Source organism: Elephas maximus, chromosome 5 (assembly GCF_024166365.1).
Source record: "Elephas maximus indicus isolate mEleMax1 chromosome 5, mEleMax1 primary haplotype, whole genome shotgun sequence".
In the NCBI taxonomy this organism is placed as follows: Eukaryota; Metazoa; Chordata; class Mammalia; order Proboscidea; family Elephantidae; genus Elephas; species Elephas maximus.
In genome coordinates, this window is record NC_064823.1 from 105,316,449 (window position 1) to 105,342,879 (window position 26,431).

At 37.8% G+C, this 26,431-nt stretch overlaps 1 protein-coding gene across 1 annotated transcript; it reads right to left on the reverse strand.

Moving 5' to 3' along the window:
- Positions 1 to 1,695: 1,695 nt before the first annotated feature.
- On the reverse strand, positions 1,696 to 25,385 carry EXOC1L (exocyst complex component 1 like). The gene is made up of 3 exons (XM_049886252.1): positions 25,265 to 25,385; positions 12,432 to 12,562; positions 1,696 to 1,962 (listed from the first exon to the last, which is right to left on the reverse strand). Exons 1-3 carry the CDS (start codon positions 25,383 to 25,385, stop codon positions 1,696 to 1,698), a joined length of 519 nt encoding a protein of 172 aa, XP_049742209.1.
- Between the last annotated feature and the right edge of the window lie 1,046 nt (positions 25,386 to 26,431).

A 26,431-nucleotide genomic window follows, 5' to 3' on the forward strand; every position in this document is an offset into this window, starting at 1 on the left:
TTTATATTCCAAGTGTGCATTTAACTTTCTAAGAGACTGCCAAACTCTTTTCCAAAGTGGTATGGGAAGTGCAGTTGTTGTTTTCTTGCCAGCAGTTGGTACTGTCCATTAAAAATAACTTAGCCATTCTAAGAGGTATGCAATAGTATCTTATTGGATCTCATTTCATTTTACTGCTGGATGGCTGTATGTATGCACCATATTTTATTCAATTATTCCTCTAGTGATGGATATTTGAGCTGTTTTAATATTTTACTCTCGTAAATAATGCCACAATGGATGTGTCATCCCATATCTTTGCTAATTTATCTTTGAGATGGAAGTCTAGAAGTGAGATTGCTGGGTCAAAGGGTAAATGTATATATCGCTTTCTGAGATAGTGCCCATAGGATTTACACGATTTTGCATTCTAATAGCAATGAATGCCAGGACCTGTTTTCCCATTGCCTAACTAATGGAATATTATCAAATTTTGGATTTTCACCAATCTGATAGGTGAGAAACAGGATCACACTATAGATTTAATTTCCATTTCACTTATTATGGGTTACACTGATCATCTTAGTGTCATTTGCATTTCTTTTTCTATGTACTCTCTGTTCATACATTTCACCAATTTTTCAGCAATTTTTCTTAATTTCAGGAGCACTCTATATATGAAGTATACTGGCACTTTGTCATATAAGTTATGATTATTTTTCCAGTTTGTCATTTACTGTTCGTTTTTTTTATGCAAAGACTTTTTATTTTTATGAGCCAAATTAATTTTTTTCTTTTATGGTTTTTGGATTTTGAGTCATAGGTAGGAAAGCTTTCCCCACTTTTAGTTTATAAAGAATTCACCCAGCCCAATGGATAAAAGGGCCACATAAACCAGAGACTCCATCAGCCTGAGACCAGAAGAACTTGATAGTGCGTGGTTACCACCAATGACTGCCCTGACAGGGAACATAACAGAGAGTCCCTGACGGAGAGAGAGAAAAGTGTGAAGAAGAACTCAAATTCACGTAAAAAGACCAGACTTAATGGTCTGAGACTGGAGAAACCCCTGAAGCCATAGTCCCCAGATGCTCTGTTAACCTGGAACTAAAACCATTCCTGAAGTCAACGCTTCAGACAGAGATTAGACCGAAATTTAAAACATAGTATAATACTCATGAAGAGTGTGTTTCTTAGTTCAAGCAGATACACAAGACCAAATGGGTGGCTCCTGTCCAGAGGAAGAATGAGAAGGCAGGAAGGGACAGGAGCTGATTGCACAGATATGGAAAACCCAGGGTGGAAAGGGGGAGTGTGCTGTCACATTATAGAGATGGCAACTAGTATCGCATAACAATATATGTATAAATTTTTGTATGAGAAATTAACTGAGCTGTAAACTTTCACCTGAAGCACAATTAAAAAAAAAATCATCCATGTTTTCTTCTAGTAGACTTAAAATACTTTTTGGTACTCTTTAGTAAAATGCTAATATAGTCAAAACCATTCAACTCCTTTCAAAGTTACCAAGGAACACTTAGGCAAAAAAAGTTTTAAATGCTGAATGATTGCATTCAAACACTGATCACTGCAATTCACAAAGCATCATTTTATTTTCATATAAATAATAGTCATTGATGAAGGGAAAAAAACAAAATCGCAACTCTCAATATATACTTTGGGAACCATTGTCATACAGTACTGATGAAGAGATTTTCAAAGGGGCAGGGGACACAGGGACAAGCACACAAGATTGAAAGCATAAAAGCATATTCTCATAAGGACCAAGCAATCCTTGTTGTTGGAGGCCCAAATGGAATCATCATTAATATAAGTAGAATCAAAGTTCACGATCTGTAAGTCCTTCTTGAGATATGTATGATTCAGCTTATTTACAGTTCGAGCAAAGGCATATTTAGAAGCACAGCTATAGGCTTCCAAACTGTACACTTTCTTGAAGTGCAGATCAAAAAACGGATTATCCTGGAAAGGAAAAAAGAGACACAATTTAGTTTGTAGCCAGTGAAGTAGCTAGATTTCCTGGATTCACCCACATTCTCTCAAATATAGTTATTGATTGTAAAAGTATCAGTATCAACCATGATTCCTAAAGTCTACAAAAGAGCTTTCTGAAGCTACCTGCTTCAAATATAATTGCCTCTAAAAAATATCAGCAATAAGAAAGATGATTTTTGGAGCATTTGTGTTTTTTCAGCTGTTCAAATAAAATATGTCTTGGAATGTGCAGTTTTCAAGTCTTTCCCATGTAGTGATTTGAGAGGATGAGTAGGGATGGAAGAAGAGAATAAACCCAGTTACAGGCTTCTGGAAGGGAGAAAAGGTTCTTCCTTTCTTTAGTAGGAAGTTGGCTTCCTGTGTCATTCCGAACATACACAGGGGAAATGCAAGATGGCTCATTAGCCTCTGGTGTACTATAGATCATCAACTTGCTGACTTTGAAGTTAATAATAAGGAATTGCCTTTGAAGGTAATAGCAAGGACCATTAAATCATTTGACTGGAACTGACAAATGACGGAAGGCTGCCTCTTAGTGGATTGCTCTAGGCTCTTGCTACACTTCTAGTGGAGATGTTTTAAGAAAAAATGGACATCAAGCCTGATCAAGTTCCTACCTGTTCAAATAATAGTAACTGCTAGTGCTATTAATACCAGTAACAATCATGCCTTACATTTATTCATAAAGAGTCTTTTCAGTTTATAAAATGCTTTCACATTCACTCTCTGCCTAACTCCTAACTCTCCTTGAAGGCAGAGATTTTGCATTATTTATCTTTGCATCTCTAGTGTTTGTCCATGGCAACTACTAAGTTCTCCACAAATGTGTACTGAATTGATCTGAAGGAGAAGTGGAGGTAAAAAGTCCCCTAAATGACAAAGAGACAGAGAAGGAACAAATCAAACAAGGGTATTAATAATTTGTTAGCATGTATTGTGTAAATAATATATACAAACAATCTAAGTATTTGTGATTTATTTTTAAATAGGAAAATTTTTGCAGGAGGCAGGACAAAGGATATGAGGTTTGAACTTAAGCAACCATTTTGACTCTCTCATGTAATCATGGGCAAAGGACTTGTCTGATCTGCCCTCATTTTTCTCCTCATACTAGATACAGTTGTTGTGAAGTTTACCTGAACCTAGCCATATAAACTGCCTAGTATAGAGCTTCTTGTTGTCTTCATTAGGTGTCATCGAGTCAGTTCTGACTCCCATCGACCCTATGTACAACAGAACAAAACGCTGCCTGGTCCTGCACCATCCTCACAATCATTGCTATGCTTGAGCCCATTGTTGCAGCCACTGTGTCAATCCATCTTGTTGCATGTCTTCCTCTTTTTTGCTGACACTCTGATTTACCAAGCATGATGTCCTTGTCCAGGGACTGGTTCCTCCTGATAACATGTCCAAAGTATGTGAGATGAAGTCTTGCCATCCTTTCTTCTAAGGAGCATTCCAGCTGTACTTCTTCCAAGACAGGTTTGTTTGTTCTTCTGGCAGTCCATGGTATATTCAATATTCTTTGCCAACACCATAATTAAAAGGCATCAATTCTTCTTCGTTCTTCCTTATTCGTTGTCCAGCTCTGGCATACATATGAGGCCATTGAAAATACCATGGCTTGGGCCAGGTGTACCTTAGTCCCCAAAGTGACATCTTTGCTTTTTAACACTTTAACTAGGTCTTTTGCAGCAGATTTGCCCTATGCAATACGTCATTTGATTTCTTGGCTGCTGTTTACATGGTTGTTGATTGTGGATCCAAGTAAAATGCAATCCTTGACAACTTCAATCTTTTCTCCATTTATCATGATGCTGCTTATTGGTCCAGTTGTGAAGATTTTTGTTTTCTTTATGTTGAGGTAAAATTCATACCGAAGGTTGTGGTCATTGGTCTTCATCAGCAAGTGCTTCAAGTCCTCTTCACTTTCAGCAAGCAAGATATAACCCTGACACATACCTTTCCTGACTTTCAACCATGTAGTATCTCCTTTTTCTGTTAGAATGACTGCCTCTTGGTCTTTGTATAGGTTCCTTACGAGCACAACTAACTATTCTGAAATTCCCATTCTTCACAATGTTATCCATAATTTGTTATGACCAACACAGTCTAATGCCTTTTCATAGTCAATAAAACACAAGTAAACATCTTTCTGGTATCCTCTGCTTTCCGCCAGGATCCATCTGACGTCAGCAATGATATCCCTGGTTCCAGTCCTCTTCTGAACCTGGCTTGAACTTCTGGCAGTTCACTGTCAAAGTACTGCTGCAACCCTGTTTGAATGATCTTCAACAAAATTTTACTCGTATGTGATATTAATGATGTTGTTTGATAATTACTGCATTCTGTTGGATTACCTTTCTTTGGAATGGGCACAAATGTGAATCTCTTCCTTGACTGGCCAGGCAGCTATCTTTCAAATTTCTTGCCGTAGATGAGTTAGCACTTCTAGCGTTGCATGCATTTGTTGAAACGTCTCACTTGGTATTCTGTCAGTTCCCGGAACCTTGTTTTTTACTATCCCTTCCATGCAGCTTGGACTTCTTCCTGAAGAAGGAAATCATATGCTATCTCCGAAATGTTTGGAACTTAATAAATGGTATTTCTGTTTCTTAAATCTGTACTTGAAGATTCTGATTCTGGTGTTAAAACCACCTTGCTTTATAATATTAAAAAATAAAAAATGAAAAAAACAATGTTTTTAAAAAAGTGCGCAACGGTGATGTGATTTTTCTCTTCCTCCTGCTTTCTTTTGTAACATCTTTGCTGCTGTTGTTAGGTGCTGTCAAGTCGTTTCTGACTCAGAGTGACCCTATGCACTACAGAATGAAACACTGCCCGGTCCTGGACCACCCTCACAATTGTGCTATGCTTGAACCCATTGTTGCAGCCACTGTGTCAATTGACCTCATTGAGAGTCTTCCTCTTTTTCACTGACCCTCTACTCTACCAAGCATGATGTTCTTCTCCAGGGACTGATCCCTCCTGATAACAAGTCTAAAGTATGTAAGACATAGTCTCGCCATCCTTGCTTCTAAGGAGCATTCTGGTTGTACTTCTTCTAAGACAGGTTTATTCATTCTTTTGGCAGTCCATGATGTATTCAATATTCTTCACCAACACCACAATTCAAAACTATCAATTCTTCTTTGGTCTTTCTTATTCATCGTTCAGCTTTCGCATGCATATGAGGAGGTTAAAAATACCATGGCTTGGTTCAGGTGCACCTTAGTCCTCACGGTGATATCCTTGCATTTCAACACTTTAAAGAGGTCTTTTGAAGTTGATTTGCCAGGTGCAATTTGTCTTTTGATTTCTTGACTGCTGTTTCCCTGGGTGTTGATTGTAGATCCAAGTAAAATGAAACCCTTGACAACTTCAACCTCTTCTCCGTTTATCATGATGTCGCTTATTGGCCCATCCTGCAGATTTTTGTTTTCTTTATGTTGAAGTGTAATCTACACTGAAGGCTGTGGTCTTTGATCTTCATCAGTAAGTGCTTCAAGTCTTCTTCACTTTCAGCAAGAATGCACAATGCAGGTTGTTAATGAGTCTTCCTCCAATCCTGATGCCTGTTCTTCTTCAAAAAATCCAGCTTCTTGGATTATTTGCTCAGCATACAGATTGAATAGGTATGGTGAAAGGATACAACCCTGACACACACCTTTCCTGACTTTAAACCATAGAGTATCTCCTTGTTCTGTTGAAACAACTGCCTCTTAATCCATGTACATATTCCTCATGAGCACAATTAAGTGTCCTGGAATTCCTATTCTTAGCAATATTATCTATAGTTTGTTATGATCCACACAGTCGAATGCCTTAGCATAGTCAATAAAACACAGGTAAACATCTTTCTGGTATTCTCTACTTTCAGCCAGAATCCCTCTGACTTCAGCAATGATATCCCTGGTTCCACGTCCTCTTCTAAATCTGGCTTGAATTTCTGGCAGTTCCCTGTTGATACATTGCTGCAGCCCCTTTTGAATGATCTTCAGCGAACTTTTACTTATATATGATATTAATGATATTGTTTGATAATTTCCACATTTGGTGGGACCTCCTTTCTTGGGAATAGGCATAAATATGAATCTCTTTCAGTCAGTCGGCTGGGTTGCTGTCTTCCAAAGTTCTTGGCTTAGATGAGTGAGTACTTCCAGTGCTGCATCTGTTTGTTCAACATCTCAATTGGTATTTCGTCAGTTCCCTGGAGCCTTGTTTTACACCAATGCCTTCAGCGCAGCTTGGACTTCTTCCTTCAGTACCATCAGTTCCTGCTCACATGGTACCTCCTGAAATGGTTGAACATCAACCAATTCTTTTTGGTATAGTAACTCTGTGTATTCCTTGCCACCGGTATTCAAATACCAGCAGGGTGACCCATGTCAGAGGGGTTTCAGCTGAGTGTCCAGACTAAGACAGACTAGGAAGAAGAACTGGCAGTCTACTTATAAAAAGCATTAGCCAGTGAAAACCTTATAAATAACACCAGAACATTGTCTGATATAGTGCCAGAAGATGAGCCCCTCAGGTTGGAAGGCACTCAAAATAAGACTGGGGAGGAGCTGCTTCCTCAAATTACAGTCAACTTTAATGACGTGGATGGAGTCAAGCTTTCGGGACCTTCATTTGTTGCTGTGGCATGACTCAAAATGAGAAGAAACAGCTGCAAACATTCATTAATAATCGAAATCTGGTATGTACAAAGTGTGAATTTAGGAAAATCAGAAATCATCAAAAATAAAATGGAACACATAAAGACTGATATCCTAGGCATTAGTGAGCTGAAATGGACTGGTATTGGTCATTTTGAATTGGACAGTTATATGGTCTACTATCCGGGGAATGATAACTTGAAGAGGAATGGAGTTGCATTCATCGTCAAAAAGAACGTTTCAAGATCTATCCTGAAGTACAATGCTGTCAGTAATAGGATAACATCCATGTACCTACAAGGAAGTCCAGTTAATATCACTATTACTCAAATTCATGCACCAATCACTAAGGCCAAAAGATGAAGAAACTGAACACTTTTACCAACTTCTGCAGTCTGAAATTGATCAAACATGCAATCAGGATTCACCAATAGTTACTGGTAGTTGGAATGTGAAATTTGGAAACAAAGAAGAAGGATCAATAGTTGGAAAATATGGCTTTGGTGATAGAAACTATGCTGGAGATTGTGTGATTGAATTTTGCAAGACGAAAGCCTTCTTCACTGCAAATATCTTTTTTTCACCAACATAAATGCCAACTATACACATAGATCTTGCCAGATGGAATACACAGGAATTGAATTGACTGCATCTGTGGAAAGAGATGATAGAAAAGCTCAACATCATCAGTCAGAACAAGCCCAGGGGCCAACTGTGGAACAGATCATCAATTGCTCATATGCAAGTTCAAGTTGAAACTGAAGAAAATTAGAACAAGTCCATGAGAGCCAAAGTACAACCTTGAGCATATCCCACCTGAATTTAGAGACTGCCTCAAGAATAGATTTGACGCATTGAACACTAATGACTGAAGACCAGATGTGTTGTGGAATGACATCAAGAACATCATACGTGAAGAAAGCAAGAGGTCATTAAAAAGACAGGAGAGAAAGAAAAGACCTAAATGGATGTCAGAAGAGGCTCTGAAACTTGCTCTTGAATGTCAAGTAGCTAAAGTAAAAGGAAAAAATGATGAAGTAAAAGAGCTGAACGGAAGATTTCAAAAGGTGGCTCTAGAAGACAAGGTAAAATATTATGATGACCTGTGCAGAGACCTGGAGGTAGAAAACCAAAAGGGAAGAGCAAACTCAGCATTTCTCAAGCTGAAAGAACTGAAGAAAAAATTCAAGCCTTTAGTTGCAATACTGAAGGATTCTACAGGGAAAATATTAAACAATGCAGGAAGCATCAAAAGAAGATGAAAGGAATACATGGAGTCACTACACCAAAAAGGATTGGTCAACATTCAACCATTTCAGGAAATAACATATGATCAGGAACCGGTGGTACTGAAGGGAAAAATCCAAGGTGGACTGAAGGCATTGGCAAAAAACAAAGCTCCAGGAACTGAATATCAATTGAATGTAACATCTTTATTGAGATATAATTCACAAGTTTAAAGTGTACCATTCAGTTTTTTCATATAATCAGAGTTGTGCAACCATCACAACAGTCAATTTTTGAACATTTTCATTACATCAAAAAGAAATCTGCACCCTAAACTATACCCCTCCTATTCCCCCAGTGCTAGGTTACAACTAATCTACTTTTTGTCTTTATGAATTTGCCTGTCCTGGACATTTCATACAATATATAGCCTATTGTGTCTGAATTCTTTCACTTAGCATATTTTCTGGGTTCACCCATGTTGTGCCATGCATCAGTACTGCATTTATTTTTTATAGTTGAATAATATTTCATTGTATGCATATACCATGTTTTGTTTAGGGTAATGTGATTTTAAATGAAACGCTCCCTAGTCACAGTTTGCAAATTTTTCCTAGCTAGCATATTGTAGCTTGAAAGACAATTCTGCAGAGAATGTCAGTAAAAGGAAATCACACTTATTCTATCATCAGATACTGATCATGGTCCTTACGTAGTTTTCTCTCCCAAGTATTTGCTCCTCATAATTTAGAAAATACCCTTCATGGCTTTGAGATACTTGGAAAGGATTAGTCTTTCCCTCTAGCTTAATAATTGCAGTCTGAGCATGCAAGCATCTAGAGTCCCTCCCCCCTCCCTTTCCTGTTCTCTGCCCCTCCTCACTCCCTCCCTTCCTTTCTTCCAACAGACTTTACAAATATATATTTATTTATTTCTGTGTTTTAAGTGAAAGTTTACATAGCAAATTAGGTCCCCATTTAACAATTTATACAACTTGTTCCATGACATTGGTTACATTTTTCACAATGTGTCAACATTCTCATTGTTTCCACTCTGTTCTGTTTCCATTAATCCAGCTTGCCTGCCCCTCCTTAGCTTCTCATCTTTGTTTTAGGGTAAATGTCGACATTTTGTTTCACATAGTTGATTATTTAAGGAAGCACAGTATTACTTTATACGCCAATCTATAATCTGGCAGAGCAGTAACCGCTAGCAGTGGCTTCGGTTCCAAATTCAAAGGCTATTTTAGGCCAATAGTCTCAGGGCTTCCTCTAGTCTTTGTCCGGCCAGTAAGTATGGCCTTTTTTTAGGAATTTGAGTTCTGTTCTACATTTTTCTCCCCTTCTACCTGGGATTTTCTGTTGTGCCCCTGGTCAGAATGGTCAGTAGTGGTAGCCAGGCACCTTCTAGTTCTTCTGGTCTCAGGCTAGGTGAAGTCACAGTTCACATGGGCTATTAGTCCTGTGGACTAGTTTTTTCAGTCTAGTTTCCTTTATTCTCTTTTGTTTCAGATGAATAGAGATCAACAGTTGTATTTAGATGGCCACTTGCAAGCTTTTAAGACTCCAGATGCCACTCACCAAACTAAGGCGCAGAACATTATTGTTATGAGCTATGTTATGCCAATTGACCGAGTTGTTCCACAAGACTATGGTTCCAAGCCTTCAAACCCAGTAAATGTAATCCTGTGAGGTGTTTGGTTATGTCTAGGAAGTGTCTGTAACTGTGCCTCCTATGTAGTTTATTATATATATATATATATATGAAGATACATGCAGCACACACAAATTTATATATACATATGCCTACAGATACACCTACACATGCACACTCATATACTCACATGTGCCTTCCTATACCAATAGATTTTTATAGCTTAAAAGAATCTCACAAATCATTTCATAATCCCTTGTATATAGGCGAGATAATAATTTTCTGGTCACACGTGTAGTTATTGGCAGAGCCAGGGTTACAGTCAGCTCAAATGAGATCACAATCAGCTCAACTCTGTTTTTTGCTACATCATCTTCTCTCCTCCCTGTTGCATCATAACAGTCTCTTAATCCCCAGTCATTTTGATTTCTGCTGTATAAATTGATTTCAATTTCAATTCCATTCCATTTTAATTTGACAGCTTTCTGGCTCTAAACTGCTCTATTTAAAATTGCATCATTATTGTTGAGAAGAATATAATACATGCTGACTCTAGAGGAATCAATTTTAAGAGAGAGAAATGGTGGAAATTCCCAGAATAGCCAGGATATTTTTACTTTACCCATACCAAAAAAAACCCCATTGCCATCAGGTTGATTCCGACTTGTAGTGACCCTATAGGAGAGAGTAGAATTGCCCCATAGGGTTTCCAAGAAGCGGCTGGTGGATTCTAACTGCTGATCTTTCTGGCTGCAGCTGAGCTCTTAACCAGAACTACTCTTAGTATATCACCATTTTTGTTTGGGCAATTCAATATTTTAGTTCCTAAAGTGATGAGAAAAATAGAAACATTTAGCGTCCCTTTTGTGTTTTTTTTGTGTTTAGTTCACTATCAAAGAGAATGATCTTCGTATTGGAAATGGGAGAACTAACAATGTTAGAATGGAATTAAACGCCAAAAAAGGTAAGTACAAAAGAGAGCATAGCTAGCTGTTTCAATGAGTTTAAGTTTCCAGGTCTGCTGAATATATCCTCAGGCACTGACCAAACTTGTAGAAAATAAATTTGTTAGTAATATTTGAGAACTCAAGGAAAAAAAAAAAATGGGCCCAAAAAAGAGATGGGGAGGATAAAGTCCTGAAGTTGAGATTAATGAGCTTGACATTGATAAAATCATTTACACAAATACAGAAAAACGTAAAGAAAAAAACAATAATTAAAAAAATTCAATCCCATTATGCAGGATAATTGTGGTTAAAGTATGTATTTCTTTCCTATATATGTACATACACACACACATATGCCTGTATAATTTTTGTATTAAAAAATCAGATTTCCATTTAAAATAATGTTTTTGTATTAAAAAATAAGATTTCCATTTACTAATTATGGAAAATTGAGATAATATTTTAGAAAAGTTTTCTATTTGGTTGATTTTAAAAATATATTAAATGGTAAACAATTGTATTATTAGATATTCTTTTGGAAATGTGATTTACAATGGCTTCATAATATTCTGCAATATATTTAACCATTTTCTAAGTACTGGACAGTCAGGTAGAATATATTGTCAGAAAAATGTTAATACTTGGGAATGAAAGCAGTGAAAGTTGGCATTCATTCACCAAAAACACATGCCAAACTCACCAAAAATTTAAAATAGGATTACTAAGTGATAAGGCAATGTAATAGCAGATAGCGTATATTGATATCAGTAAAGACTTTGGGGGCCAAATTTCAATATTCACATTAGATAATTTTGATATTCATGCAAGATACTTGAGTGCTTATCTCAGGCAATAAGCTGATAAAAGATGAAAAGTCGTAGTCCCAGTTTTTAAGGGGCTTTTCATCCATAGAGGAGACAGAGTAAGCCAACAATTGTAGTTGGTAGTACTATGGCTACGACAAATTTATATCCACAATATACTGGATGTAGAAAGGTGGGGAGTCAGGATTAGGACTCTACCCAAAGGGAAACCCATTAATGGCATCTACGTTGGGGTGATGGGACATTCTAAGCCTCAAGAATTAGTAGTTAAGCATTGTAGATGTATAAAGTTTTGGGGAGAGACGACTACAGATAAAGAAGCTAGTACATCAAGGGGCTTATTTAGGTTGTAGTCTACGTAAGTGGAGTATATAGCAGGTCAGGATAAATGGCAATTCATGCATGGAAGACTTAGGGTTTCGGCTAAGTCTTTACTAGAATTAAAGAATCCAGATCAAAGGAAATATGAACTACCCACACTACTTCTAGAATATTATATTTAATTTTCGAAAAGCTGAAGCATTTCAAAGTAGAGAAAATAATTCGGTGAAGGATGTACAAGCAATGTCTTCGAAAAAACCAACAACAACAATACAAGAACCCCTTCCTGTTTATACAGGCCTGTCATATGTGTTATCTTATTTGATTTTCATATGAAAATTAAAGAATGGGATGGGTTCAATTAGCCTAGAAAAGAGAAAACTTAAGGGAACATTATAATTGTCTTCAAATAGTGGAAAAGCAGTAACTATAATTTTTTTTATGTGGTGGGAGGATTATATTGGTTCTGTATCGCTCAGGATGGCAAAGCTAGTGCTGACGGGTGAAGCGGTGGTGGAAGCATCATATATTTGCAAAAATGGTTTCAGGATTGAGTGCTGGATTATCTTTAATTTAAGAAGCCCTTGGGAAAGATGCTTTTAAGTTTAATAGACAAAATTCAGATTCAAGCTCATAAAAATGAAACAAAAATACCACTAGATCAGTAAACTAAACCATACCACTTAAGAGCAATATAATATCACCTTAACACTTAGTGTATGCCAAGAATATATGAAGTAAGGTATTGAACATAAAGATCTCCAGTAAACTGGTTCCACATTTTCTTTACAAAATGTACCACTTACAGTATCTGCTTCTTTTCCATCAATCATCTGCAGATCATTCAAAGACCACTTTTTTGTTACTTCATATTTTTCATCTAAACCTATTCTGTAGTGTTTCACCATAATTATTTTTACTTCTTCATTTTTGGTCACTGTATGAAAGAAAAAAAAACAGCAATTAGTTTGTATAAACTCTTAGAAGATAGTAAATTATTCATCAGATCACACTTCGGTATTTATGATTCCCCTTTTCATATAATGGCCTTGAATCCACTCATATAATGACCTTGACCATTATATCTGCACTCCAATTCTCAATCTTGATGCATCTGAACCCTCACACAGTATGCCACTATCATGGAAGAATTATGTCCCCCCTCCAGAATATGTGTATCAATTTGGCTGGGCCATGATTCCTGGTATTGTGTGATTTTCTTATGCATTGTGAATCCTGCCTGTATGATGTTAATGAGGGAGGATGGGCGGCAGTTGTGTTAGTGAGGCAGGACTCAATCTATGAGATTGGATTGTGTCTTGAGGCAATCTCTTTTAAGTTACAAAACAGAGAAGTGAGCAGAGAGATATGGGGACCTCATACCACCAAAAAAGCAGGGCTGGGAGCAGAGTGAGTCCTTTGCACCCAGGGTCCCTTCAAGGAGAAGCTCCTAGTCTGGGGGAAGATTGATGGGAAGGCTGACAGAGAGAGAAAGCCTTCCCCTGGAGCTGACACTCTGAATTTGGACTTTTAGCCTACTTTACTGTGAAGAAATAAATTTCTCTTTGTTAAAGCCATCCACTTGTGGTATTCCTGTTATAGCAACACTAGGTGACTAAGACAGCCATCAAATTTGGTCAACACAGTAACTTTAATTTTTGCTTCAATTGTGATTACGTATTGCCACAGTAATGACTGTCAGCTAGAACACTGAGCTTTGTGGTGGAGAATTGGGTTAGACTGGGGACAGGGAGTAAGAGGTTTAGCGTTAGCGTGTGATCAGTGCCTAAGTGTCTACCAGAACAAGTTGGAATTTTGCTTTATGACAATATTAAAAAATGAGGTCAGGAAAGCCAACAGTCCTGCTCAAATAGCAACAGTGCTGAAGAGTAACGAACCAAATACCACAGTAATTGTGAATCCTTCCTTTTAAAGTCATTGTGAGACTTTTGATGTAGAGCTTTTGCATCACAGCTACTGTCGACCTCTGTGGTATTGTTTGAGATTTTTAATCCTCTCAAGCTTGTCTTCACAATGTGCCACTTGCACAAAAAGCTTTAGTATTATACTTTCGGGGTAGTGGGAAAATAACTGCTTGTTTTATGTGAACAAAATGAGGGAAATCATTTCCTGACCTTAAAATCATTTGTCTTTGGTCTTATATAAACACATCAGAAGAATCAACATTTGAGCTTAGAGCTCCTGAATTTGAAAATCAACAATGTGTTAATAAAGGAACATTTACTGAGTATCCACTGTTTGCCTGAGAGAACTATTACAGACGCCAGAGGGGTACAAGTACGAGACATGGTCTCTGCGCTCTACAAATTCATGTTTATTTATTTATTTTTTGGGAGGGAGACAAAGCTAAAGCACATGAGTCACATAAAATAGCATATTACTAATAGGTGGCATCAACCCAAAAAAGCCCCAACCCATTACTGTCGAGTCAACCTGACTCATAGCAACCTTATAGGACAGAGTAGAATTGCCCCATAGGATTTCCAAGGAGTGATTGGTGGATTTGAACTGCCGACCTTTTGGTTAGCAGGTGGGGATCAAATATCTTAAATTGTTTTTCAAGATGAATAATGCCATTGAGAACTGCAGGTTGGTTCTGTCTTCTAAGAGAGAGGCTGGAATTTGTCTTTGGGAAAAACTCTCTCTCAGTTCTAGAAAACACCACTTTGGCATGCCCTCCTATTTATGTAGATATAATCATAAAAAAAAAATTGTAGTGATAGGTAAATGGTGTGGAGCAGACTATATGTTCAATAGGAGTCCCAGAAAGAGAGGGGATTATTGAAATAGTTAAGGAAAGAATTATGGAAGAAATAGAATTTGAGACAGGGCTTTATGATTGGTCCAATTTGGAAAGGTGGAGTTGATACTGAAGGCATTCCTAGGTGAGGGATAGCATGAGGAAACAAAGAGACAATAGAAGCTACACTTCATCAGGTAGAATGAATGAAAATGGATTGTATAGATTGGTTGGTGTTAGGACATGGTAGGCAATAGAATTACCTAGATTGAGAAGGCTGTGAAAATATTTTGAAAGAAACCACTGTGAATTCCTTCTCTGGCAGGAGGAGTGGGAAGCTGGATTAGTGGGCAAGGGCTCCATAACTGGGTACAGTGAAGACAGCAGCTCTTACCTGAAGGTTCAGGTGATACTGAATCAAGGGCTGAGCTCAGAGTTAATGATAGAGCTGAATTCAGTCCCTGAAGAAAAAGTCTGAGCAGATTGACCCATCTAAGAAGAGGGCACTATGGCAGCTGTTTAGTGAAAGCTCATGCAATAATACATTTTCAGTAAGTTTCCTTTCTTGAGCTAGAGACTGATAAAATGGTGGCCTGCTAAACTGGTACTTTTCTGGCAGTAATGATGCACAGGATACACTGAAGGAGGAAAGAGGAACTAGGGCACCCTGGAAGAGGCAGTGTGGCTTAGTGTGCTCTGGCACTGGATGTTCCAGATTCAAATCATGACACTGCCACTCATAGAGTGGTCTGAATAAATCACTTACTCTCTAGAGAATTAAAGCTCAATTTAGTCTCTCTAGAGAGTAAATGTTGTAAAGGACTTCAGAGTGATACAAGCTCACAGAGTGTAAGGATTAAAATAGATAAAGTCTATAAAGGACTTAAGATAGTGCCTGATTTATAGTAAGTGCTAATGTGTTTTGTTCTGTTTGTTTTGAGAGGTTGCTGTTGTAACCTAAGCACACCAGTTACCATTGAGCTGCCCCTGGCATGTGGTGACCCTATGTGTGTCATAATAGAACCGTGCTCCACAGGGTTTTCAATGGATGATTTTTTGGAAGTAGATCACCAGGTCTTTCTTCCAAGGTGTCTCTGGGCAGACTCAAACCTCCAACATTTTGGTAAACAGCCAAGTGTGTTTACTATTTGTACCACCCAGGGACTCCTGACCTAGGCATAGGATGTGGGTAATAGACATAGAAGTGGCAAATCCAAGTAAGATTTCAAACAAGGCATTGACAGCCCTGGAGAGACTGAATGTTAACCAGAATGGGAAAGCACAGAAATTGAGCTGGTTGAGTAGAATAATGAATTCAGTTGTTGACATACAGTACCTGCAAACCATCTGAGAAGAGAATGAGAGAGAAGATTAGAGTTTAGGACTGGAGATACAGACTTGGGATTTTTGTGTGCAGGTGGATTTCCTAGACTGAGTTGATAGGGAAAAGAGCAGAGCAAGAGGGTAGACAGAGTGGTGAAGAAAGAATGGCCAGCCAAAAGGACTAAGAAGGTAAGATAGAAAATGAAACTGGTGAGGAGTGAGCCTCTTGGATCAAGTAGACACATGAGACTATGTGGGCAGCTCCTGTCTGGAGGGGAGATGTGAAGGCCGAGGGGGACAGAAGCTGGCTAAATGCACACGGAAATATGGGTAGAGAGAAGGAGGTGGAGGGGGACAGAAGCTGGCTAAATGCACACGGAAATAGGGGTAGAGAGAAGGAGTGTACGGTCTAATCAGGGGGAGGACGAATAGGAGTATATAGCAAGGTGTATATAAGTTTTTGTATGAGAGGCTGACTTGATTTGTAAATTTTCACTTAGAGCACAATAAAAACTAAAAAAAAAAAAAAAAAAGGACTAAGAAGGGACTATCAGAAATGAGACGAGCCGGACTGTGCAAAACCAAAAAACAAAACAAAACAAAACAAAACCCAGGGCCGTCGAGTCGATTCTGACTCATAACGACCCTATAGGACAGAGTAGAACTGCCCCATAGAGTTTCCAAGGAGCGCCTGGCAGATTCAAACTGGTGACCCTTTGGTTAGCAGCCGTAGCACTTAACCACTACACCACCAGGGTTTCCCCAACTGTGCAATGTTTTGAAAATCAAGAGGACAGAGAATCTCAAAAATTTGGGGGATATCTCATGAAGTTACCTTGTTGGGTAAAACAGAGTTTCTTTCTGTCACTGATCCTAGCTTGGGAAAGATACTGATTTTTTTGCCTGAGGGCAGTTTCAGTAGAACGGAGACGGCAGAAGATACCTTGCAGAGGGCTCCTTCATGTGTATAACAAATACATATTGAGTGTACGGTGTGTGCCAGTTCCTGGGTTAAACAAAGGAATGAACCCAAATCCATTGCTGTTCAGTTGATTCTGACTCACAGTGACCCTACAGGACAGAGTAGAGCTGCCCCATAGGGTTTCCCAGGAGCTGCTGGTGGATTCGAACTGCCGACCTGATGGTTTGCAACTGAGCTCTTAACCACTGCTCAACCAGCTCTCCAGTTTCTGGATTAGGTAGGAGTAAAAAATGCAATAGAGAAAGACTAAAGGCTATGATTTAGATGAAAAATTCCAGGAGTTTGGAGGAAGAAAATTTGCATATTTTGGGGACAGAGGGAATGATTGAGGGGAATGTCCTGGAGGGGACCTGGAGCAGATCTTAACCTGGGATCAATGAACGGACTCAGAGTCTGTGATCCTTCTAAAATTGTGTGCAAAAGTTGATGGGTTTCTCTCATGTACACTTCTCTATCCTTAAAAAAAAAGGTCCATCTCCGTTGATCTAGATGTTGCCTTCAGAAGAGGGATTAGAGGTTATAAAGTTGGTATGTTGAAGTGGAGGCACAGCTGATTGTCATACTTACTCATGAGGACAAGAGCTTGGATTTAATTTCTCTAGGAGACAGTTGTGTTTGCCTAGACAAAAGTTCTACCTCAGAACCCAAACACTATATTCTTATTGTGGCTAACTATCTCACTGGCTACCTAAGAGATATGGAAGTGTAACTGGATCCTGTATAAAAATGTAATTTGAAGCAAAAACCCACTGTCTGCTAGTGACTATATTAGCCTCATCTACATATTATGATAATCAGGTAATTGACTATAAAGCCCACTCATTCATTTCATCAATTTGATATATATGTATTGAGTGTCCTTTATGGATCAGCACTGTACTAGGCATTGAAAAAAATGATACCCAAGACACCCTTTCTGCTCTCACTGAGATCACAGTGAGTGGGAGCTTCAGAAAGAAAATATTTGATCACAGCTTTGTGAACATGAAGGAGAGGCATCTTCATCTGACTAGGGGACAGGGGAGCTTTCTGAATGAGGTAATCTGAATTGCAAAGGATTGTAGAAGCTAGGCCTCTGAGTGGTGCAAACAGTTTGCCTTCAACTACTAATCTAAAGGTTGGAGGATTGAATGCACCCGGTGGCACCAGTGTCATCATGAGTCGACAGCAATGGGTTTGGGGTTTTTGTTGTTATTGTTAGGAGCCAGCAGAAAGAAGAAAGGGTAAAGGGAGTTATGGGGCAGCATGTATTCAAAGGCATGATATACTAGACACTTTTGAGTCATTAAACCATTCTGTATTATTGACATGAAGGATGAGTGTGGACACATGATAGGAGGTGAGGCAGGGACTCTTCCTGAAGGGCCTGGAATACTAGGCTATGGAGGTCAGACATTATCCTGAATGCTACTGGGGAGGGGTCACTGAAGAGTTTTAAGTGAACAGACAAGCTAAGCTTTAAATTGTCCAAAAATTTAGACAATTCCATAAGGATGGGCTGGGAGGTGCGGTGGGGGAGGTGTGTGGCAAAGAGACACATTAAGAAAGTAGGATCTACCAGCCATTAAGAGTCCTTGGGTGGTGAAATCCATTAATGTGCTCAGCTAACTGAAAGGTTGATGGTTTGAGTTCATCTAAAGGTGTCTGGAAAGCAAGACCTGGTGATCTACTTCTATAGTTGAAAAGTCAGCCATTGAAAACCCTATGGAGCACAGTTCTACTCCGACACTCCTAGGGTCGCCCTGAGTTGGAGCCAACTCAATGGCAACTGGTACTGGCACCAGTCATCACATTTTCTTACATTGGTGGTCACTGTTCCACTAACGCCAAACTAAGAAAAGCATATGCTTTAAAAGCTAAACTTTTGATAAAATGATGTCGCATAGAGACAGTACCAAACAAAACCAAACCAAACCCAGTGCTGTCGAGTTGATTCCAACTCATAGTGACCCTAAAGGCCAGGGTAGAACTGCCCCATAGAGTTTCCAAGGAGCACCTGGCAGATTCAAACTGCTGACCCTTTGGTTAGCAGCTGTAGCACTAAACCACTACGCCACCAGGGTTTCCAGAGATAGTACAGCCTCCTTAATTTGGCCAGATAGTCTACTTTGGAGCCAAGGAGGCTCCAAGAATTGTCCTTAGCCAAGAGCCAAAGAAGTCTAGTCAGGCTGGAGTCAACCCAATCCCTAATTTCCATGCTTGAGTTCTGCTGCCAGCTAAAATTAAATGGCCATATCCACATTAATGCAGCGGCAAAGAGGAAACTTATCACATTGTCTTAAAACAGACACGTGTTTATATAGTCAGAATGTTAGAGGGTTGGTTTCACTAACATCAGAGGCACCATTATATAATTATGCTTTAGCACATCTACAGACTCAGGGAATTTTAGAATTCATCTGTGCCAGCTTTAATACTTTAGTCAGCGTTTTCAGAATTACAATCTTCTTTTAACTTCATGCCAATTATTTGTTTTCACTTTTAATTTTTAAATAAAATTTCTAAAGAATAAATGCCTTGATTATCATAGCCAATATTATTCACCAGGCTAATGGAAAGAAGATGGGTCAATTGAACCAATATACTTTGGCAGAATAAAGGAAATACAGTAGCTCATTAGCAAGTAGAACAGAAATGCTTTAAAAAATGAACAACTGTTGTTTTAAAATTTTGATGTTATGTAATTGTTCTTATCATTTAAATCAAATAATAGGGGAAAATCACCACAAGGTATTCAAGATAAGAAGCCTCAATAAAAATATTACAGTTGCACTGATAATATCTTGGGATCTTTGAGAATACCATAATCGATTTCATCAAATAAAATTATTTATAAATGATTTTTTTTCTGAAAATATTTTTATAAAATCAAGTTTTGGGCTATTCTAACCCATTGCTGTCAAGCCGATTCCAACTCATAGTGATTCTATAGTCTTCAAAATGAAAATGATTGGCTGTGAATTCGGACATGAATTATTAATGTACTTACAGGAATAAAAAATAGAATAGAAAAGAAGGAAAGCAATTTTGTGGGAACAGAAGTACCAAAGTAATAAGGAGGGACATCCAATGAGTATTCTGCAAGGTTTGGTTTCATGAGCTCCCATCTAGCACATTCTCAGTACACCTGCTGAGAGCAACATAACCCAGTGATTGGGCACAGAGGTTCAAGACGGCCTGCATTTAGAAGCTTGATTTATCACTTAGTTGGTGATCTTGGTCAAGTTATTTAGCCACTCTAAGCCTCAGTTTTGTCATCAATAAGAAGCAGTAAAAGGTGATATATGTGACGTTATTAACATAGTGCCTGGTTCTTGTGTTAAAAAAACTCTGGCTTTTCTTACTGATTAGAAAGAGTGTGGCAAAGTACAAAGAACTTGGATTTTAGAATCAGACCTTACTACCTGTGACCATGGGCTAGTTACTTCTGTGAACCACGGATTCTTCATCTGTAAAACAGAAGTTTTATCTATCTTATCAGGTCACCATGAAGATTAAAAGGGATAAAGAGTGGAATCAGGATAAAATAGACTCGTGCCTGGGACTCAGTAGGCATGCCGTAAACTATCCCTTCCATCCCACTATCAAAATATCATTCTAATAAAGAAAAATGTTTACCTCCCCCCGCCCCCCCATCAGAGCTTTGCTATAAAGTTCCCATTCACTCTAGAAATAATCTGGCTTGGAGTTTAAAATTGGCAAATCATCATGATTTCCACATTTATATGTCCAAAATAGTAGATTAAACCCATTGCCGTAGAGTTGATTCCAACTCATAGAGACCCTATAGGACAGAGCAGAACAGCCCCACAGGGTTTCCAAGGAGTGGCTGGTGGATTTGAACTGCTGCCCTTTTGGTTAGCAGCTGAGTTCTTAACAACTGTGCTTCCAGGGCTCCAAAGTAGTAGATTAGTCACTGGGAATGTCTGGTTCATGAATAACTAATTAATGATGATGTTGTGGGTTGCTGACGTTAGAGGTAATGATAATGTTCAATTCCAAATCCAAGCCCCCTCTTCAAGAACTAAAAATGAAGTCATAAAAAAGGCAAGCTAACAAAAGGACCCAAACGGGCACTTCATCATTTCATATTGTAGTCCCCACCTACAATTATTCTGATCTGGAGAGTCAGAACATTTTATTTAAAGTCCGTCCATGGAGATGTTTAGGAATATTCCACAAATGTATTTAGCTAGTGTGTGAGTGTGTGTTTATGTGTACGTGTGTGTGAAATCGAGAGAGAGAGGCTTGAGTGAAAATAATCAAGTGGGTTTTCTCTTCCTTTAAAGCTAAGTTTTGCAGTAAATTTTATGAGACATGTATTTTATTTTTAATAAAATATACCTTTTGTAAATCAATTCTGTATTTCATCTGATGTTAATTTTTAAAAATAGAGAATGACAAATGCAGTCGCATTAGAATTTCTTCCCAGTGTGTATTCTTTCTGAGCACAGCATTTCTACGTTGTAGCAGAACCAAGTCATATGAATATTTACCAAGGAAATATTATAGGCTATGAAAGTGAATATGTTAAATGATTATATATCAAGACAGCCTTGAGTTAATCCACCATTTAGAACATAAAAAAGAATGTGCATATACACTATGCTCAGATATATTCGGAGCTAAGCAGTTGCTATTCCACTGCTATTAATAACATCTTTAATTGTATGGAAACGTCTCAAAGCATCATCTCATGTTTTTCTTCTTACAAAACACAATAGGTGAGTAGGATAATCTGTACTCAATTTAGAGAGGGCAAAGATTAAAGGAACCTCTTCCCAGACAATATATTATCTGATGAAATAAAAACTTTCAGAAAAAACTCTTTAGCTTATGATCTCTGTCATTAAGACGTTAGGAGTTCACAAATTTAGCAACGGTGGTTCTAAATGAAGCTTTTTAAATGGCTTTTAGCTGGCTCCTTCTTATAGTTAACTTATTCGCATTTGGCACGATTACCATTATTTTAAATAATTTGACAAAATTGTTAGAGTCTCTGGTTCACAGAGAAGTTCTGTTCAACAATCAAAAATAAAATATGTAGAGAACTTACATAGGCTGTTTTCATAATTCTAGCACGTCATTTATTTTCAAATTAGCATCTATGAATGGAAAATGTTTTTCAAAAGATGTAAAATAATCTGAGTCTGAATATACTTAGAGTTTTGTTTATATATAATATATTTAACATAATAAATTCATTCTTCATTATACATATATTCAATATATATTACTGTATATTTTAAAAGTATAACTCTACCTTTTACTTTTTCGGAATATAAGTTACCATATTTGTTTTTTTCCTAGTAAGGATTTAACAGGGGAACATTACACATAAATGTAGGTGTTATAATTGCCACTTCAGAGATGTCAACAATGAGATCATAGAGGCTGATTAACTTGCCCAAATTTCTTAGCTGTTAAAAAAAAAAAATTTTTTTTTTTTTTTTTTGTACTGCAAGGGTTAAGCACTTGCCTACTAACCAAAAGGTTGGCTGTTCAAACCTACCCAGTGGCTCTGTGAGGAAAAAGACCTAGCTGTCTGCTTCCATAAAGATTACAGCCTAGAAAACTCTATGAGGCAGCTCTACTCTGTCACATGGGGTCACTGGGTCAGATTGACTAGATGGCACCCAAGAACAACAGGTAGGCAAAGCAAAGCAAAGCAGATTCATATCAAATTTGTCTGACTCCAAGGTCCGTTCCACCATGCTCTACAACTTCCCATTCAATTTTGGCTAATCCTTTATTTTCAAGTCATCCAGAATTTCTTTAATTCATTTGCACTCCAATCATTGCACAAATGACTTATCACTTCTTAGGGCCTCCACATAATAGAACTCTTTCCCTTCTTTATAAGAAAACATTGCGTTTAACCGCTAGGGGAAGCTAATTTCAGGGAGAAATTACCATGCAAAGCCTGAGGTGGGAGGAGAGTGAAATCCTAGGAAATCCCCAGTGTGAGACCTAGCAAACTACAGAGAGGGAGATTGTGTTTATGATCTCTGATTTTTACATTGACCAGGTGAATCTTGAAGATTTAATGTAAATCACAGTCCTCTGGGTGTGAGAGTCTGCAAAAGACAGATTCTGGTCAAATAAATAGAAGGCATGACCATATTTAAATATTGCTTGTTAAATTTGAAAAATGCATGATAGAATTTTGACTACTCTGGACCTAACAATCTACAGCAAGTTAGAGCTGCTGGATCGCTGGGCATAGAGGAAACCATAGTTATTCAACTCTCCTTCCCAATGGTGGTCAACATTCCGAGCATGGAGTTACCTGCCTCAACCATTAAGATGTGATCTGTTTGAGTCATATCAATGAAATTTTCCTGAGTAAACACGGTCAAAGATTTAGGACTGTCAAGGGTCACATTTACCTTATTTTAAATTATGCTTCTGTCATAATGTATTTGTAGTTGTCATAAACAGGTGTTATATTTAGGGCCTTATTTTTACATATTTAGGGCATGTGCTCTCAAATTGATGATTGGAAAATAGAGGGAGTTGTAGAAAGCTAGCGAACTGAAATCACTCCATAATGTCCACGTTTATCTCGAATACCACAAAATTGTTTTCTCTTCCTGTTTCTATGAGGATCTTTTCTCCTTGCTTGTATGTGATAGAATTATAGAATTTTACTAATGAAAGTGCCCTTAAGTAATCACCTGCTTTACTGTGTCATTTTTCAGATGAGAAAATTGAAGCCTAAAGAAGCTGCTTTTGCACATGTTAACAATACCAAGCCAAGCCCTTGACTTTCCAATCCTAATTAAAAGGATTCATGTCATTTATGAAAAAGACAGCAGATAACCTTTCTCTGAACTCAGGGGGTACAGGAGAATAAATCACATTCGGTTTGAAAAATTTAATTCTAGGATGCTTTTTTTTTTTTTTTAATGTCAGATAAAAAAAAAAGTTAATTATGTAAGTTGAAGGGTGACTCTAAAACATATTTGATGAATTGGTTATAAACATCATTATGATGATTTTTTCATAAGTTTTTAAAAATACTTACAAACTCACATTACAATGAGAAATTAAATTTGTAAAGTGAGAATCTCCAACAAATAGAGAATTACTAAACTTTAACATTAGAATAAGAATGTTTTCTAATATATGAAAGTACTTTAAGGTATAATGAATTGATAAATTGGATACAGTACAGTTTTCTTACTTAAATTGTTCTTATTGACCTTCTTCTGTAATTTAACTTCTTTAGTTTTTCTGGACCCATTAAGTTTTTTACATTGCTAGTATGCCAAGTCCCCACACTTTGCATTCAGATAGCAAAATGTGCTAGGTAAAGTATTAAATAAATAAATACTGGAACTACTTTTATTATTGGGTGTTGTTATTCTTATCAGGAATGATAGAATTCTAATTTTTTTTTTTTTTTTTTGCACATTCTGTAAAGATGCTCTACTTCCCTGATAGTATTCCCTCTTTATACCTTTAGAAAGTCCTTCTAAGCCAATTATCGGGAAGGGAATTATAACAAGTTGTTTTCTGAAAATGCTTAGTTGTGTGCCTGAAAAAGGGGCCCCTGAAAAGTATTGAAAGGCATGGAGTGGGGAAGGGAAGCACTGTATGCTAAATTCAGTAATGGCCCAAGCCTTGCAATCTAAATTCAGCAGAAAAATCACAGGTTAGGCAAATCATAATTAAATCAGAAGCATACTCCTACTTTTGGACAATTTTCTTGAATTTTTAGAAATATGAGGGAAAATCTTTAGTTAGAAGAGTTTAGCAGACTTTCCCTTATCCTTAAAGCTCCAAACATAATATGTTTAATGTAATATACTCATTCTTCATTTTATGTATATTTTAAAATATAACTATCTTATTGTCTTTATTTTGAATATAAGTTATGATATTTTTTTCTATTGAGGACCTAACAAGAAAACCTTGTGCACAAATGTAGGTGTTATTATTTCTACTTCAGAGATGTCAGCACTGAGGCCATAGAAGTTAATTTCTAATTTCTGCTATGCAAGTATTATTTCTGTGACCAGGTTTTCTGTAAGAGTAGGGATTTTTAAAAGACCATTTCTCTTTCCAAAACAAAACCTCCAGGAAGTCTAAATGAGCTCTCAGAAGAAAACCTAAGGTCTTGTTTCTTTCCTAACACGGAATGAGAGAACCCTAGTTGTCCAGATTGGATGGAAAGAGAGCTGTATAATTCAATTCTCCAATGAATTAAAAATATACAGAGAGCTTTGTGTTAAATTTTTTAAAATGAGCTCTTACACAATAAAATTGCATACCACAAAAGGGAATTAAGAAAAGATTAGAGACAAGATAATCACATTAGAGAAAGTACATACCCAGTTTCATGGCTGAACAACTAACTGAAATATTCTTAATACAATGTTTTTTCTTTCTTTCATTTTTTTTTTTTTTAAATCATTCTGTACAACCGAAATTCTTAAACTTAGGTAGTTAAACTTTATCACATGAAGACACACGTGCTGTTAGTGTATGGAAAAACAAACACAGAAATTTCCCTCTATCATCCAAGCCATTTCTGAGTCACTTGCTCTTTGAAATAACAGAAAGATTACCTGACACACAGAGGTAATACCTGTCCTGGACGGAGAACTCTATTTCGATAAACTCATACAGATTCTGTGAGAGGGGCTTAAACAGTTTCTTCTCCAAGTCCTCCTTTACCAACGATGACATTTCCTTCAGTTCCACTTGGATCGATATCTTGGCTCAAGTTCACTCTTTCTCTCCTTTTGCTGACTGGATTTCTTGTTTGGGTTTGCAGCTCCTTGGTGAGTCCTGCCCACCTCACAGCCCTCTCTCTTAACTTCTCATTCCACTCCAGAACTGAGGCTTCCAAGAGCATGCTCAGAGTGCTCAGACCCCTCCTGCGGTATCAGCCCAGTGGCAGCAGCGGCAGCAGCAGCCAAAATAACAGCAGCGGCACTAGCCCCACTCTCACTCCTCAGCATCCAGACTCAAGCAGGCTGCTCTCTGGAGCTCTCCTGCAGTTTGTGGATGGGAAAACATACTTACGAACACCAGCAGGTATACTTGTGGAGTCCAGTCTAGTAGCCTTTTTCCCTTTCACATCATTATGCAGAGAAGGACCACGACTTCAGCTTGATTCCATGACATAAATCAGCTGTCTCGCTCTATTGATTGGGATCATCTTCCATTAAGAACTTTGCTATCATCCGCAAGAGAAAAAGCATCCGTGCTTTCTACTGACACTTCCCAAGTCTCTTTCCCTACCTTCCTTTCCTCTCCTGCCATGCATTCAAACCTTTGCTTCCATAAGAGTCTGCAGCAATTCCTGGGTCCAAACCACTTTTTAAAACAGAATTTTTAAATGTGCTCACTTTGATATTATTTATTCCTCCATAAAAAAAAAAAATTACTAGGTACCTACAGGGGCAAAGCATTGTATGGGTTCTTTGGGGTGGTAAATTTTCTATCCTTAAGGAGCTTATGGTCCAGTAGTGATGAGGGCACCAAAAAATTATCATAAATTTTTAAAAGTGGTATGTGCCAGAGGAGAAAAGGGAACAAAGGATAGAAAAGATATTTACTCCTGGAAGGTGTCAGAGAAAGTGCTATGGAAGATGAGCTGGGGCTTGAAGAATGAGAGAGAAGTATAAAGACGGAAGAGGAGGAACATATTCCATGGAAGGAACATCGTGGGCCAAATCGCTGTATCAATAGAGCACAAGGAGTGTTTGGAAGGACAGGGAACAGCCTTG

Coding starts and splice junctions, on each gene's coding strand:
- EXOC1L (XM_049886252.1), bottom strand. CDS start 25,385: ATGTCATCGTTGGTAAAGGAGGACTTGGAGAAGAAACTGTTTAAGCCC. Junction 12,563..25,264: donor GTATTACCTCTGTGTGTCAG/GTAATCTTTCTG, acceptor TCTTTCATACAG/TGACCAAAAATGAAGAAGTA. Junction 1,963..12,431: donor ATGGAAAAGAAGCAGATACT/GTAAGTGGTACA, acceptor TTTCCTTTCCAG/GATAATCCGTTTTTTGATCT.